Genomic DNA, 17,744 nt, shown 5'->3' with positions numbered 1-17,744 from the left:
CTGTCCATAGAATTCTCCAGGCAAGAATACTGGAGTGGGTAGCCGTTCCCTTCTCCAGGGGATTTTCCTGACCCAGGAATCGAACCCAAATCTCCTGCATCTACTGTACTGGCAGGTGGATTCTTTACCACTGAGCCACTTGAGAAGCCAATATTACACTGCACAGAATGGGGAAACGCTGTCACGGGAGAGAGTTCAATGTGAAAAGGATGAAAACTAATTTCTGAGCTCTCTGTATACTCACCTGCATGGAAAACGTGAGCGAGGTGCCCTGGAAATGCTTCTCTACCACCGTGCCGACTCTCTGTGCTGCCTGAAACAAGTCAGCCACTTCTTCGGGACTCATGTCTCGGAAGCGCTCCACTGGCCGGAGGGGACACACGAGGACATCTGCAGTGAGGTCTGTTAAGGTACATTCTGCTTGCTTTAGGGAACGTTTTCGCCAAGAAGTTTATACCCATCGCACTGAATCAGGCCCAGGGCCTGAACTCACAAAGGCTAAGGGATAAAAGAACAAATATTTACCAACCACTGAACTCCAAGGAGTTCAAACAGAGCTGACGGCTAATTATACTCTGAAGGAGAAGCTGTGGTGCCCTGAGAAAGTTCTTTTAAGAGAAAAAGACATCAGTGTTCAAAAAGGCTTAAGTGCTGGCTGAAGTAATTATGCCACGAGGCACGATCTATTCTGGACCGTTATCTCCTGAACTCTATTCTGAAGCTCAGTCTTCTCAAGGAGCCAAAGGCTCTGGGTTGGAAAAGCAACTGGAATATTTATTTGGTTTTTCTATGAAGAGCATCATGGTTAAGACTTTAATATCAAAATCTCTCTAGAAAAACAGCTCATGAAAAGATAATAGCAGTTTTCTTTTTTAAAGGAGTGTAGACATTCTGAAAATGTACAGCCAACTTCATTTATAACAAGCAGATGTGCCACATGGTTAAGCAATTTAGGTTGTCTGTGCAACTGAAACCATCTTAATGTATTCTATTAGTCAGACTAACCAACATATTTACATTACTGGTCTGAACAAACAAGAGTCTAGAGAAAAAGGATACATGTTTGATCATTTGTGGGTAGCAAATAAATATTCAATGTCACATCATCGATAACATTTCACTTCCTTTTTGTATTTGAACTCATCATATATGTATGGGCATACATGTAGAGACATGTACACATCCATATGTATACACACACAAGCTACACTGAATTTCTTATTTATTTATCAGGTACCAGCAGGAGAAAAAAAGCTAATGTTCTTTTCTGTGTCTTTCGTTGTTCTTGTTTAAAAAAAAAAGCATGCTTCTGCCTTGAGCCAAGGAGCTAAGGGGCATAATAAAACCACAAGTTTGCAATTGCTAGTCTCACCAGAATATCAAGCACTTTAGCTCCCCAAACTATTGGTAGGACTCAGGGCCCAGGGGGAAATGCACTGAGCTCAGCTGGGCGGGCTTGATTTCCATAAGACAAGGGGGAAAAAGAAAAGGAGAAAACTGATTACTTTTGCTCATAACCAGGAAATTCATGTCAATGGTAAACTAGGAAAAGGAGTATTTGTTTAATCTCAGTTCATTTTTCAAGAGAGGAGAAGGGAGGCCTTTACCCACAGGGCATCTGATACTTAAAAAGATAATTATCCTTCTTTGCAGGGCTGCTTTATTATCATGGGTCAATGAACCGTTTAGAAATGAAGAATTTCCTTTCATTTCCTTTTAGCAGATTGCCAGCCTCCACTCCCACTGAGTTGCTTTTTTTTTTTGGTCGTTGTTAAAAGAGACCTTTCCCAGTCTTCCTCCTCTCTGCTTTAATTTACACCCTCCCTTAGGCTCTGACTTCACCAAACCACAGCAAGATGACAACTTTGCAAGCTTCCAACAACATCCATAATTACTGTGGTTGGCAGTGTCTGTACACAGCAACTAGGTGGGGAAGGGAATGATATTTTATTTAAACAACTGCTGACTGTGAAAACGGGTGGAATGAATCTGGCAATCTTTGTGTCTAATGTAACTTTAGTAATATGAATAACATCTAAAATGTTTTTCATTTTCAGTGTCATAAAAATCGCAATACCTGTTCATTTTGCTTGTCTGGTGCTAAAGGCTTAGCTTAACCTAATGTTTAATGACTCCAGCTGTTTATGAAACTGAACCAAAATGGCTGAATTGAGGTATTTTATCTTGTGTATACCTAACTGCAGGGTGATACATCACATTCATTTATCATTTTAACTGAATATTAGTAATACAACATGTCACAAAACAGATAAACAGACTTAACACATTCTCATTTAGGTAAACATTTTTCACCAACCCATTTAGGCAACATTGTCCTGACGTAATATTCCTGGCAACCCAACCCTTTAATAAAAAGTCATCTTATCTGCATATAACACACACACACACACATGCTGCTGCTGCTGCTAAGTCGCTTCAGTCATGTCTGACTCTGTGCGACCCCATAGACGGCAGCACACACACACACATATCTTGATGCAAAAAAAAAGTGAAATGGAGATTACTGTCAAATGTGCTTACTTCAGCTGGTGGTCACACGTATGAGCACTTCTTTGTTCTGCCGGGACTCTGAGGATGGCCACACGGGCATCTACACCTAGAAATGACCCACACACGTGGGCTCCACGTCACTCTACAGGGAGGCAGCGGGGCCTGCCGTTACACAGTGGGGGTCAGCAGCCCCTGGGTGCAGTGTGAGAGGTTGACCTGGCCAGCAGCAGAGTTGCTCAGCAACACACTTCCTGGGGTCATTCCAGGCACTACTTGGGGATCAGAAAGTCAGGATCAATTATCTTTTCTCAGTTCCTCTACAGCCAGAGCAGAGCCCGAGTCTCACCCTCAGATAGGCTGCATCGTGAGTGAGGCTTACCCACCGCCCCAGTCTCTTTTTCCTCACCACTCTCCTGTAGACTGTGCTGTCACTGTTTAGTTGCTAAATCATGTCTGATTCTTTGAAACTCCATGGACTGTAGCCCGCCAGGCTCCTCTGTCCTTGGGATTCTCCAGGCAAAAACACTGGAGTCGGTTGCCATTTCCGCCTCCAGGGGATCTTCCCCACCTAGAGATTGAACAGCATCCCCTGTCTTGGCAGGCGGATGCTTTTCCACTGAGTCACTTGGGAAGCCCATGTATACTAACCATCTGCGGTATTTGCTTTCTTTCTGTTCTTCAAACAGACTAAGCTCCTTCCTAGATTTGGGGGAGGTTTGTTCCAGTTATTTGTTCTGACTGGATCAATTCCCCCTGATCTTCCTATGGCTGCTTCTAATTCAGATCCTAATCTGAATGCCAGTCTCTCAAAAGAGCATTTAACTGCTAGGGTGTTTATCCGCTGCCTATCATCACTCTCCCTTTCCCCTGTTTTAATCTTTCCATAGCCCTCGCCACCAGCTGGCACTTTTGTCGCTTCATTACTAAGTATCCAGATGAGAATGGAAGCTCCACACAAGCGAAGCATGTGTCTCGTTTACTGCTAATTTACCACCACCTACAACAACAGGGATACTTACTACGTCTTGCTGGAACGAGCAAATAAACAGCAAACCAGATCTTTGCATCAGACACTCCTGAGTACTAAGATCCTGATCAAACGGTGATGACGTCCAGTTACCTTACAATCATCTACACGAGACTGGGATAGACTGCAATGTATGTTTTCTAGTCAAAGCACGGTTAGAATTAATGTTGGATGAGAGCTAGAGAAATGTCAACTCATTTTTAATGTAAACTAAATTTTCATGTGAGCCCAAAGGGAAATAAAATTATAAAGGTAAAATCCTTTAAAAAAAAAAAAACTCATTTATACCTGGAAAATAGTAGTTCCTACCTAGAATACTCAGGGTCTCAGACAAACTTTATCTATTAAAGCCCATACAGCAATAAAGGCCCAGCATGTTCAAAAATTTTTAAAAAATGAATACATAAATAAATGAACTCACAACTCTCATATTAAAAAGAAGAAAATAGCATACTACCCTAAGACAGTGGGTCCCATGTGCTACATGTTGTTCCTAGAGAAACAACTCAGGGAAAGCAAATTAATCTTGAAGAAGAGCAGACAGCTCTCGAAATTCTGCTGCCACTGTTTATATGCCAATTGGTTTAAGGTAATATCACAGATGCAACATAATTTAATTTGAAGACTCTTAGGCCTTGTTAGTGGGCAAATCCCATATTACTCATAGGCTACAAGAGCACCCTTTCTCCTGGGTCCTCTTGGTGCATAATTAACACCTCTGAAGAGACTATTCTGCCAACATGCATGATAACCCTCCAAGAAGGTAACCTACTCTGTTGAATTTAATATATTTATCCAGCACTCATCATGTCTGAAAGGCTGTGAAAGAGATTATCAAACAGGATCTAGCCTCACCCAATAATCTAAAGTATAGACATTAATTTAGTAATAACTGTTTTTTTTTTTTAAAGAAGAGAAGATCAACAATCATGATTTAGTTCCTGTGGTAGACCAAGGGATTTCTCACAGCTGAAGAAAGTCAACAAAGGCATTTAAGTTCAGATGAGATTTACAGTGGACTTCACAAATAGGAGTGAACCAACCAGAGGGTTGGCTGGCAACCCATTCATCCATCCATCCATCCTACGTCTATAGCCTGCTTTCAGTCTGGGGTTTGTGTGAAGATGTAGGATGCCAAGATGAATGCAACAGAGTAACTGACTTTGAAGAGTTCACTCTCTATTATCCCAAACTGTCATGTAGCATTAACAATCTGTTATGACACAGAGAAAGTGAGGTGTTAGTTGCTCAGTCGTATCAGATTCTTTGTGACACCATCAACTGCAGCCTGCCAGGCTCCTCTGTGGGATTCTCCAGGCAAAATTACTGGACTGGGTAGCCATTCCCTCCTCCAGGGGATATTCCTGACTCAGGGATCGAACCTGGGTCTCCTGCACTGCAGGCGGATTCTTTACCATCAGAGCCACCAGGGAAGACCATGATGCAGTGAAGTGAAAGTTGCTCAGTTGTGTCTGATTCTTTGAGACTCAATGGACTAGACAGTCCATGGAATTTTCTAGGCCAGGATACTGGAGTGGGTAGCCTTTTCCTTCTCTAGGGGATCTTCCCAACCCAGGGGTCAAACCCAGGTCTCCCACATTGCAGGTGGATTCTTTACCAGCTAAGTCACAAGGGAAGCCCCATGATGCAGAGATGAGTGCTATTGATAGAAATCAGTACTGACTGTTGTGGGAGCACAGAGGAGGCAGATCTAACTGACTAGGGGTCTTAGATCAACTTTTCAGTGTGGTCCTGCATTTCCACCTTCTAAAATCAGAAGGTATTTCTCCAAATTTGAACCAGAATATTTTGTCCTTGAAAATGGCCTAGAAACGGATGCATCAAAGTTGCCAGGCATTCTTCCTTTGGCCAAAATCACTGTTTGCCTTATATGTGTACTCTCTCTCTCTCGTTGACTTCTTCTTTCCAACAAATCAGTGAAGTACTATTATAATTCCTATTTTTCAGATGAGGAAATTACAGCTTATAGAAAATAAGAAATATGTGCAAGAGAGCACATTTCAGATGAGACTAAAAGTAGAATTCAACTCAAGTCCATCTGAGTCCAAAGTCCATGTTATTAAGTATAGCTTTGTGATGTTATACTTTTTATAGGTTTCATGACTCAGTCTCTGTGAGTCCTCTTATTAAAAGCATGCCCTCCATTGCCAGAGTCCTTCTGTTCATGGAAGAGATTCATGCTTTTCCTGAAATACAAATACACTGTGCAAAACTGCCAAGGGCCAGAGAAAAACTCAGCTTCAAATGAAGAAAGGAGACATATAACCCTACAGTGGAAGGGGGCTCAGTGCTGGGCAGAGGAAGCCCTGAGAATGCCCTTGTTCTACCAAGGAACTGTGAACAACGGGATCAAGAATAAGAGACCTATCTCATATCAGCAGGAGCAAGCCAGAAGGTTACAGAGCCTGTGTTTTCGCCCTTTTCCATCTTTGAGCTTCAGTTTCTTCAAGGTATCTTGGGCTCCCTTGGGCTGACAGATCGGAGGAAGATTAGATATTACAGTCAATGTCAATGAGTCAGGCTGTCAGATGAACTGAAAATCCCATTGCTTGTTAGACAGTCTAATTATTGGGAGCCATTGACTTTCTCATAGCATCATCTGTATCACCAAGGACTACCAAAAACTGGATAATGCCTTTTCTTTCCCTCTTCCTCTCCGCTCTCATCACCAGTCCAGAAGTGACTGTCTCTGTCCTTTTGGATAAACATGTAGGGAGTTTTTGTCACATTAAAGTGAGGTGGCAACATTCCAGGCCCTGTGCTGAACTCTTACTGACACACAGCCAATTCAGAATACTCAAAATTCAGGAAAGAAATCAAGTGAAATGTCTAAAGATATTTATCCACCAATAAAACACGAGAATCCCTCCCATGCTACATGTCCTTTTGCAAAGTGACTTTGCTGCTCCTCTCACCAAGAGTTGGAGTCTATTTCCCTTCCTGTTGAGTTTGGGCCGGGCTTTGGCTTGCTATGATCAGTGGAAGGTGATGAGTGTCGCTGTGTGACTTCCCAAAGTCAGGCCTTTACAGTCCTTGCAACTTCTAGGGTTTTTGTTGTTGTTATTCTTTTGGAAACCTGAGACCAATATGCTATTAAAAAATCCCAGCTAGGCTTCTGCAGAAAAATCACTAAGTCATGTCCCACTCTTTGTGACCCCATGGACTGTAGCCCACCAGGTTCCTCTGTCCATGGGATTTTCCAGGCAAGAATATTGGAGTGGGGTGCCATTTCCTCCTCCAGGGGATCTTCCCGACATAGGGATTGAATCCGCATCTCCTGCATTGGCAGTTGGGTTCTTTATCACCGAGCTGCCAAGGAAGCCCCACCTCTGAGCAGTCAACCACCCACTGGAGTGTGCTTGTCACAGGAGGCCCATATATTCTCTCTGGGGCTTCCCATACCACTTCATGAACCAAAAAGAAAAAAAAAACTGCAACGGTCTGCTTGAGTTGAAAACAAAATGAGATGCTGTAAAACTGAGAACCATCCCAACTACAGCAAATGATCGTTATTGTTGCTGCATTTCTGTTTAAAAAAATTTTGATAAGTTTGGAATTTGCTCATCAAGGATAATAATTGATGATTTAAAAATAATCTTATGAGCATTTCCATGACGAATATGAACTATTTAAATATAGAGTCGTGACAGAGAAATGGAAATGTACTGATTCTGATGATTAATTAAGACAAGCAGAATATTATTCTCAAAGCTGCTCAGGCTTGCTCCCATTTATTTTTCCATATCTGATCTATTCTAGGGATTCAGAATAGAAAAGTCACTAAAATAAATCAAACCATCAAAATATTACTGATTCTGATGAAGCTGATTAGCATGTGCATGTATGAATATGGAGTAAGTCAGCATCAAATAATATGATGAAGAATTAAAAAGAAAAGAATCAGTCATTCTTCTGAACTAATTTTAAAAAATCTGTATTCATCTCTACGAAGATCAGTATGTCGTTTAATGACAAACAAGGAACATTCCAGCTTGTACTGCAGACTTCCGCAGACCCTGTAAAATGAAGTATTTGCTCTAACAAATAATCCTAGTCCTTGCAAATATTTAAAATAATTCTTAATTCACTTCAAAAAACAACACCAGGATGACCATGAAGTATTTTTAAGAAAGATTCAATTAATTTGAGTTAAGTAGCACAGTTGAGAAGCACAGTTGCAGAGTTTTGAATCAAAGTAGGTGGCATCTCAAAAGTCATCTCCTACTCACAATGTAGGCACTTCTGTGACATTTTTTAAATAAGAAAGGTAGAAATATTACCCCCAAAATTAACTAATATAATTCTAAAGAAGCATATTGACAGTTTGGGCCATACCTTTCTTTACTGGATATTAACATATCCACTGCAGTAACTCAAAGAAGACTTCATGGAATATTCATCAACCATAAATATAAATGGCATGAATGTAATTTTAACAAAATTTAATTTCCAGAGTATGATACATTCCAGGACAATGGAATTAAGATAATGACAGTATTCTGCTCATACCTGGATCTTAGGGCAACCATCTCACAAGTTTCCTCTAGAATTCTCATGTTGTGTCCTGGAGAATGCTTTGAGCCAAAGACACAAGCCCTTAGTCATCTGTGGGAGAAGAATCAGATATCTTTTTCCTGATAGATCTGCCCTGAGCAAACCCCAAAACTTCTGCACTGATTTGGCTGCTCAGAGGGGATAGCCACACTTGTAGGGAGAAGTAAATGGGTGACTTTCACAGTTGAAGCTCAATATTGAAAAAACAAACAATCCAATCAAAAAATGGTCAGAAGACCTAAATATACATATATCCAAAGAAGATGGCCAAGAGGCACATGAAAAATGGTGAACCTCACTAATCGTTAGAGAAATATAAATCAAAACCACCACCTCACACTGGTCAGAAAGGCCACCGACAAAAAAAAAAAAAAAAATCTGCAAACAATAAATGCTGGAGAGGGAATAGAGAAAGGGAACCCTCTTGCACTGTTGGTAGGAATGTAAATTGATAGAGTCACTGCAAAACAGTATGAAGGTTACTTAAAAAACTGAAAATAGAACTACCATATGACTCAGCAATCTCACTACTGGGCATATACCCTGAGAAAGTGAAAAGTGAAAGTCTCTCAGTCGTGTCTGACTCTTTGCAACCCCACAGACTGTAGCCTGCCAGGCTCCTCTGTCCATGGAGTTCTCCATGCCAGAATACTGGAGTGGGTAGAAAACTGTAATTCAAAAAGACACATGTACCCCACTGCTTACTGCAGCACTATTTACAGTAGCTGGGATATGTAAGCAACCTAAATGCCCACCAACAGGTGAGTGGATAAAAAAGATGTGGTACATATACATGATGGACTAAGTCAGCCATAAAAACAAAGAGAACTGGGTCATTTGTAGAGATATGGATGGATCTAGAGTCTGTCAAACAGATTGTAGTACGTCAGAAAGAGAAAAATATCATATATTTAAGCAGATATGTGGAATCTAGAAAAATGGTACTGATGAAACTGTTTGCAAGCAGGAATAGAGACACAAGATGTAGAGAATGAATATGTGGACATGGGGTGTGGGGGGATGAATTGGGAGATTAAGACTGACGTATGTGCACTGCCGTGTGTAAAACAGATAGCTAGTGGGAGCCTGCTTTATAGTACAAGCAGCTCAGTGCTCTTTGATGTCCAAGTGCTCTGTGATGACTTAGAGGGGAGGGGTGGGGTGGGGTGGGATGGAAGACCAAGAGGGAGGGGACACACAAACACACACACACACACACACACAGCTGATTCATTTTGTGGTAGAGCAGAAACTAACACAACACTGTAAAACAATACCCCCCCCAAAAAAAAGAAATCAAAAACCTCAACAATAACAACCCAAATAATGAAAGTAAAATGAAAGAGGAGCCTTCACCCAGAAAACATTCTTGTGCAGATTCTTTGGTTTAAATTTCACATACTCTGTGAATATTTCAAGGAAAAAGAATCCTATATTATCCTAATAGAATTGGAAAAGAAAAAAGAAAAAAAAAGTTACATCCTTATATTAAACTAAGTATGTGGGGGAAACATAATATCAGAAAGGGAAGGAAAAAATAACATAACACTTGCTTGCTGCCTACTATGTCCTAGTGATAATCAGCAATCCTTTGAGGTAGATAGTATCAACCTTATTTTCCCACATTCAAACGTAGAGAACAAAAAAAGTGCAACTACGCATCCAAGGCCATGCAGTACTAAGGTGAAAACCTAAAGTAGGGCCATGCATGAAAACCATCCATGCTGTTTCACTGCCTCCCAGGGTCACAGAAGTCTCCAGGCGCCTGGTAGAGTCTTTGCTACCGTGGTTCCCCAGAACACTGCCCCCATGAGATGTTAATAGACAGTACACAAGAGAAAACAAAGCATTGGTGTGGTCAAAGAAAGTTAAGAAACACTGAAATGAGGCAAAACAGGTTTCTTTACAACTCATCAAGGTAAACTGTGTACTAATGTGTATTTCTGGGAGAAGGCAATGGCACCCCACTCCAGGACTCTTGCCTGGAAAATCCCATGGATGGAGGAGCCTGGTAGGCTGCAGTCCATGAGGTCGCACAGAGTCGGACACGACTGAGTGACGTCACTTTCACTTTTCACTTTCCTGCATTGGAGAAGGAAATGGCAACCCACTCCAGTGTTCTTGCCTGGAGAATCCCAGGGACGGGGGAGCCTGGTGGGCTGCCCGTCCATGGGGTTGCACAGAGTCGGACACGACTTGGGTGACTTAGCAGCAGCAGCAGCAATGTGTATTTCTGACTTCAAAAAAAAAAAAAAAGATACTAAGCAGTTTTTCTTATATTTTTTTAATAGTAAGACTACTTTTTTTGTAGAATATTGTATACAACAAGTGTTTCAGAGGAATTTTGGTCTACTAAACCTCTTCTGGGAATACTGAGTATCCTTTACCTATACCAAGAGATAGATGCCTGAAGATTTCTGTGTTGTAACCAAAAAGCAGAGCACATATCCTAGTAATATGAGCAAAGCAAGAGGGCCTTCTGCTTCTTGAAATTCATGGGGAAGCTGAGCATTAAAATACATTGAATAGGACATGGCAGTCATTGGTGCAAAAGGCTCACTATTTCTATTTTTGTCAGGTCTAGGCATGTGACAGGATTATACTCCCTGGATCCTCACGGTTGGGTAAAGTGGAAGGAATTCCAGCCAAGGAGTCATGAGCAAAAGTGATTATGTCACTTATAAACTAGAGCATTTAACTGCCAGTATGAGCCATCAAAGCTCTTCCCCCTTCTCCAAGCCAACCAGCAACGTCACTGTGTCTTTGGAACTAGGACTAGGACCAGCCAGCCAGCGGGGTGGGGGCTCTGCTCATCACCTGTTCTCCTAGCACAACACCAAGTTTAGGAAATGGGTTTCCTCTCTTCTGCTAACTCCAAGTAACCTGTGCAGCTGCTTAGAGCAGTCTGTTGAAGACTCTGAGGCCTTGGTAGGGATAAGGAGGGAAGAATGGGGAGATTTACTAGTTCAGTGATGGACAGAGAAAACTGATGTGCTGCACTTCATAGGGTCACAAAGACAGGATTTAGCAACTGAACAACAACGAGCAACAACAGCTGCCATGAGGGAAGGAAGAATATCAGCCTACAAACAAACGATCTGCCATTCTCTAATTAGGGCAAAAGGAGACTATTTCCAAGACTCTTTTTCCTCTTCCTTAACAATATGGAATCATTTCTAACTCTTACAACATCTCTAAGTAATTGTTATGAAAATTCAGTATTCTTGGTATGGTCCCAGAAATATACAGAAGCAAGTGAACTTTAAATAAGTATGGTGAGGAGAGTACTGACAAAGAAACTTACTGCCACGCAGAAGTATCTGTCCATAATGTGCCAGCGTAGGCATAAGAATACAGCATAATGACAATGCCATAAAAATGCTCTTAGGTGTTAAGAGTCGGAGAAGAATTTCAGTAGAAGAGGAATGAAGTACACTCAGCAGCTGAAAGAAATATTTAAGGATCATTCCCAATGAGAGATTAAAAAAAAAAAAAAAAAAAAACCAACCCACATATACACTCTGCTGTGAGAATCGCTTCAAAAAGTCTGTGAAAAGCTTTTTCGTCTAGTATAGATCAGAAAGTAATGCTAAAGATCTGCAATTCATGGGAGAGCTGCTGGAAAACCACAAGCAACATAAATAATTTAATAGCACTTTACCATGTACACATTTATATTCTACCCAGTTTGGGAATAAGGAGAGCTCACGTTCAGTATCTACTTCTAGAGGGTAGCCAGATCGAAATCCAGCTGTCTCCCTGTAGACAGCATCCATCCAGGGCAAATTCCATCAGGTCCTGAAAAGCACGGATTTCAGCTTCAGGCTTGTTTATGCCCCTCAAAAGCCACGGAAAATTCCATTTCCCAGGAGATCTTCAGTGTGGATGGACAAGTCAATGAAGCACCCTAATATCACAGTTCACGTTCTATGTGAAAGCAAAGAGCAAGCAAGTATGAATTATAGAATAGCAGAGACTCCTAAATGAGAGAAAATAGAAAATGAGAGACAGAAGAAAGGGAAGAAGACATTAAAAGGGAATATTTGGCAGGTAGAGCATTCTTAGAAGACAGGAAACATTCCCTAGTCATGTTCACCCGGCATCCGTGGTGTTCCATGTAGGACAGGCCTTTAATGAATATTCAGTGAACGAATAAATGGCATGGATGCTTATTCAATGCTCAATCTAGAAAACCTTTCCTCCTAAGAGACTATAGAAACTGACCAGACTCAACTTACTAACATGAAAATTACTGAGGGAAATACACTTAAAAAAGAAAAAAAAGCTAAGTTCTAAATTTCTAATCTAAAAGACACCCAGTTAAATGTAAGTTAGTGAAGCCACTGTGGAAAACAGTTTGGAGGTTCCTCAAAACACTAAAACTAGAACTACCATATGACTCAGCAATTCCACACCTAGGTATGCATCTGGAAAAAAAACAAAAAAAAACACCGATTCGAAAAGATACATGGAGCCCAATGTTCATAGCACAATTCACAATTTTCAAAGTACATAAACAATTCACATAGCAAAATTCACAATTCACATAGCAAAATTCACAATTTTCAAAGTATTTAAGAAACCTAAGTGTACATCAACAGATGAGTGGATTAAGAAGGTATGGTGTGTATATATACACATACATGCATACAATGGAATACTACTTAGTCACAAAAAGAAAGAAGTTTTGCCATTTGCAGCAACATGGGTAGACATGGAGGGCACTATGTTAAGTGAAATAAGTCAGAAAGAAGGATAAATACTGTTTGATGTATGGAACCTAAAAAACGTAACAAACTAGTGGACATGATAAAAAGAAAAAGCAGCAGACTCACAGATACAGACAACAGACTAGTAAACCAGGCCTGTTCCCCTGGAGTTGGCACTTTGGATTAATTCTACATGCCTCGGGTTGCCTCCAAAACATTTCAGCCACTGGGGAGTGAAGGTTTGTGACAGAATCTGAGTTCTCTTTTCAAAAGATCACTCTAAATGTTGTGTAGGAAAAAAATTTTTTTTCAATCAAAGCAAGGATGAAAGCTGAAGGCCACTGGGGATGTCTTTACCAGAGACTAGATAAGAGATTGAAAACAGGCCTGGGTAAAGGTGGTGGCAGTGGGGTTGCAGAAATTTTAAGACATATTTCTGAGGCAGGAGCAACAGGACTTACTGATGGAGGTGGGGAGCAAAGGAAAAAGGGGGATCAAAGAAGACTCCAGGGTTTTGGCTGAGGAGGTGGGTAGAAAGTGATATAATTTAGGAGATAGATGAATGGAGTCTATGACATATGGCTCACTGTTTAGAGACTCTGGCTTCCTGAATTTTCAGATTTCCTGGAACCAGCTAAACAGACTTTCCTAAGCTGGGTGTCTAGATGGACTCCAGAGCTCCTATGAATCTCCTGAATCTGTTCACAAAATGGAATATGGTGTGTGTGCTTGTATGTATCTATTGCTGTCCTTTGGTCTTCATCATACAAAGTACTATTAGTCTCTGGACCCCAACAAAGGTAAGAATCACTGATTTAAATTAGCAGAATTATCTGAAATTCATCTCCAAGAGTGGTTACAAACAAACTCATACTTCTATTCATTTTAGCTTAGACTCTAATAGACCCACTCCTGAAGAGTGAAAAAAAAATTTACTCTGTGTCTGAGCAACTTGTTCACAAGAATGAACCCTCCACAAAAGACATACTAAAGATTTTTTAAAATAGACTAACACTAAAGTCATTTTAATCTGATTCAGCAGTGAGCAATTTAAAACATGTCTCTTTTAACAAAAGACAGCTGGACACATAAAGATAATTGTGTGATTCATTCAAAATTAAAGAATGGGCTAAATCATTTACAACAATAAAAATGCAGAAAACCCTACCAGGAAAAAAAAAAAAAAGAGTGAAAACTCTAAGTAGCAAGTGATTTCCAAATGCTTCCAAAACAAGAAGCAAAAGACATTTTATTGTCACTCTGGGACTTCCAGACTAGAATAAGCTAATCAGGCATCCTCTAAAAACAAAAAGATAATTCATAGAAAAAAAAAACTTCAGCAATGAACAACATTGCCAAAGTGTTAAGAAAGCAGGGTTTTTCAAGATAGTGATTTGTATGCAAATATAGCTCAGCATTTATCACTAAACCTCCAAAGCCAGCAAAGGGAAAAAGTTTTGTTCTTTCCATCTGCTTAGACTCTTCTCCTAATAAAGTCAACTACCAATGACAAAAGAAGCTCTGATATCTCCAAAATAATAATAATACAAGAAACGCATTTAGAAATACAGTGTTTCAAACCAGAAACACATTCAGAGTCACTCTTTCTTCCTTAAATCTCTTAGCTTGGTTTCATTGTTAACACTGGGTTAATATTTTTTCTAACTTTATAAGGGTTATAAGGTTTGGGGGTTTTGGAGCTGTGTTTGCTTCCCTAGAGGTTCAGATGGTAAAGAATCTGCCTGTAATGCAGGACACCCAGGTTTGATTCCCAGGTTGGGAAGATCCCCTGGAGAAGGAAATGGCAACCCACTCCAGTACTTTCTGCCTGGAGAATCCCATGAACTGAGTGGCAGCATAGACTGCAGTCCATGGGATCGCAGAGAGTCGGATATGACTATGTGACTAACTTACTTACTTTTTACTTTTTAAGAATAGCATATTTCAGGCAATAAGTGAAAGCTGAATAATAGTTGCTTAAAACAAAGTCAACAGAATTCCTTCAAGACCCCCTTCCGTTGAGCACACCCCTCTTTGCCTCTTGGGTATGTGACTTAAATACTGTTGCTCACCAGCACCGGTGCTCATTTAGAACCAGGAACTTCACTGACTCCACATTTAAAACTTCACCCTTACTCTTCCACAGTCCATTTTTCCATATTATCTCCGTCAGTATTTTCCTTCCCTTTACAACTTAGAACGTCACTGGAGGCAGGGTCCAGGAATTAGTCATCTTATAATTTCTTTTTCCTCTCTAGTTTTAACTAAATTTTTCAAGACAAGATTTTTCTATAAAAGACTCTCAAAACACAAAACAAGCCCTGCAAAAATATTTAAAATACCTAAGTTCATTTAGAATTCATACCTTTTTCTGACCTTCATTTTTCAAGTTCTGTGCTTAGACAGCATATAATATTTCCTAATGTTTCAATTAGGAGACCAAATATACTAAAAGGGTCTACAAAAATACCAACGAAAACATAAGATTTTGACATATTTTAATTTCATGTGTATATAATTGAAAAAAAAATTTTAAGCATGCCTAAGGAAAGCAAAAATTGTAGAAACAGATGCTCTGGCAATTCTGTAAGAGCTTTACGTTCATACATTGTCATGCCTCCCACAGGATCCTAAAACTCACTCCCATATTCTTTATATGCTTAGATAATACAAACATATCCTTGTCACCCAACAGTTTTCTGGCATGGAGACTCAGACACAGGCCTCAATCTCTCTCATTACCAACATCACATCGCTTAAAAGAAAGCTAAAATTTATTTTTTGTTTGTTTGTTCTGGCTGAGCCACACAGCTTGTGGGATCTTAACTCGCTGACCAGGGATCAAACCTGTGCCCTCAGCAGCAAAAGCGTGGGGTCTTAACCACTGGACTACCAGGGGATTCCCCAAAATTGAAATTTCTTGACTCTTAATCATTGGTTAAATGTCACATATTTCTTACTGATGACTAAATGTTCCTCCAGTAGGCCGCAATTTCAAGTACTATGCCACAGAGTAGAGAGATTCCATCATTAATATTTCTATATAGAAAAAACACAAGCCTTTCTATGAAATGATTGCTGTTCAGTAGCTAAGTTGTGTCTGACTCTTTGTGACCCCATGAACTGCAGCACCCCAGACTTCCCTGTCCTTCACTATCTCCTGGAGTTTGTTCAAACTCATGTCCACTGAAAAGATATGCTTACTCAGAATCTCATCTGGTTCAGCTTAATAGATGAAAAGGGGGGCCAAAAAAGAAAAAATGAAAATTGAGAGGAAGCAATATTATAGATTTTCAGTGTTATCCATATCCCACGTCACTTCTTTCAAAGCCCTATCAATGACTGGTCACTTTGCATCTGTCATTCAGTCACACACAGCCAGCAAAATATGTAGTTAACAGTCTTCTACTAATTAAAACTATAAAAATAGACAATCAGAAGAGGCAAATGGCCACCAAATACGAAAGCGCAACAAAGAAACAAAAAGTGATAATGCTGGAAGTGAAATGTGAGTTGCAAGTAAATGATGTTACAAAAGAAATAGCTGACTATGGGAACCGCGCTGTTCAAAAAACCGCATATGCAACGAGAAGAGCTCAGTGAAGGCAAACTTACGGACAAAAATGTAGGAGGTGATTATTGCGAAAAGATGGAAGATGTGCTAGAGGAAGCAATGCCCGTAAAACACTCAACAATGTAAAAACAAAACCTTCACTATTTATCACATTGAGAGCACAGAGGATGAAAGGCTGGAAACTGACCCAAACTTAGAAAGTTCTGAGTACGGAAATTTGCCAAGGTACAGAAAAGATGCTCAGTCTGACTTGAGAGTCATACTATCAGAAAAAGGAGGCAGGTGTTGTTTAAACTACTCTTGATAAGTGTTTTCCAAAGGAAAACCAAAAAGAAAGTGCTTTAATTATAATATTTCTAATGTTTTAAATTCCACTGTACTTGTATTAGTCAGCTGTATTAGTCTTAATATCATTATTTTCCTATACATGTTTAACAGACAATAAGATAGCTTTAATTGCTTTGATGGAAATTTTAAAGGTCATGGAAGCTACAGTTTTCACCATCTATGATTATGATTGCTTTCTACAGTTCCAGTTTGCATGCAGTCCCACACGGCTGCACACAGGACACCATCTGTACTTCAAATTCACGACAAGCACTGCATGGGGAAATAAAAGTTATGGCTGCTGCTGCTGAGTCGCTTCAGTCATGTCTGACTGTGCGACCCCATAGACGGCAGCCCACCAGGCTCCCCCGTCCCTGGGATTCTCCAGGCAAGAACACTGGAGTGGGTTGCCATTTTCTTCTCCAAAAGTTATGGCTAGTGGATCACAAATTTAAAACCTGTGCCAGGAACTAGAGTCTTATTCAATGTGTATCCTAGTGATAGCAGGGGAGAGTGGATTCAGAAATTCAGGGACTATACCTGGCTTTAAAAAGATGTATTCATCCAACACGCTGTCCAGGAAGGATACGCCTACTGTCACACATTCCTGAATTCTCCCAACAGATTGTCTGGCAAAAATAAAGTTGATTTTTTTTTTTTTTAATGTCCAGATAACTTAGTTGAGAACTGCATGGTATCAGATCTCCTGACCCCTGCATACATCATTAAATCTGCTGTTAAGCATTAAGTTTTCTCCACCAAATGTTCTCTTGTATACAACACTGTGAAGGGAGGGGATTATATAACAATAATATCAATACCATGCATGTCCTCCATTTCTTATTGATGATGAACAACAAGCAAAATTCCTGCCAACTGCTTGGTTTGAGACAACTAAGAAGATATGCATGTAGCTCCATCCTTCCCCACACAGTGCTCTATACTAGGCCCTTTCCATAGCGTACCACCTGCCACCCATCTGAGAACTCTTCAAAAACAAAGGCCACTTCTCATTCTTCCC

The 17,744-nt window shown here is 40.2% G+C and overlaps 1 protein-coding gene across 1 annotated transcript in view; it reads right to left on the bottom strand.

Annotated features, from left to right (window-relative positions):
• The window catches only part of FHIT (fragile histidine triad diadenosine triphosphatase), an 857,033-nt gene that overhangs the window by 300,183 nt on the left and 539,106 nt on the right, over positions 1-17,744 (bottom strand). The window contains exon 3 of the mRNA XM_070359638.1: positions 245-390. Within this exon, the coding sequence (XP_070215739.1) occupies positions 245-390 (146 nt within the window). The remainder of the gene's footprint in view (positions 1-244; positions 391-17,744) is intronic.

This window comes from Bos mutus, chromosome 22, assembly GCF_027580195.1.
Source record: "Bos mutus isolate GX-2022 chromosome 22, NWIPB_WYAK_1.1, whole genome shotgun sequence".
NCBI lineage: Eukaryota > Metazoa > Chordata > Mammalia > Artiodactyla > Bovidae > Bos > Bos mutus.
The sequence above is the reverse complement of the archived record's forward strand: the minus strand, read 5'-3'. Positions and strand labels throughout refer to the sequence as shown.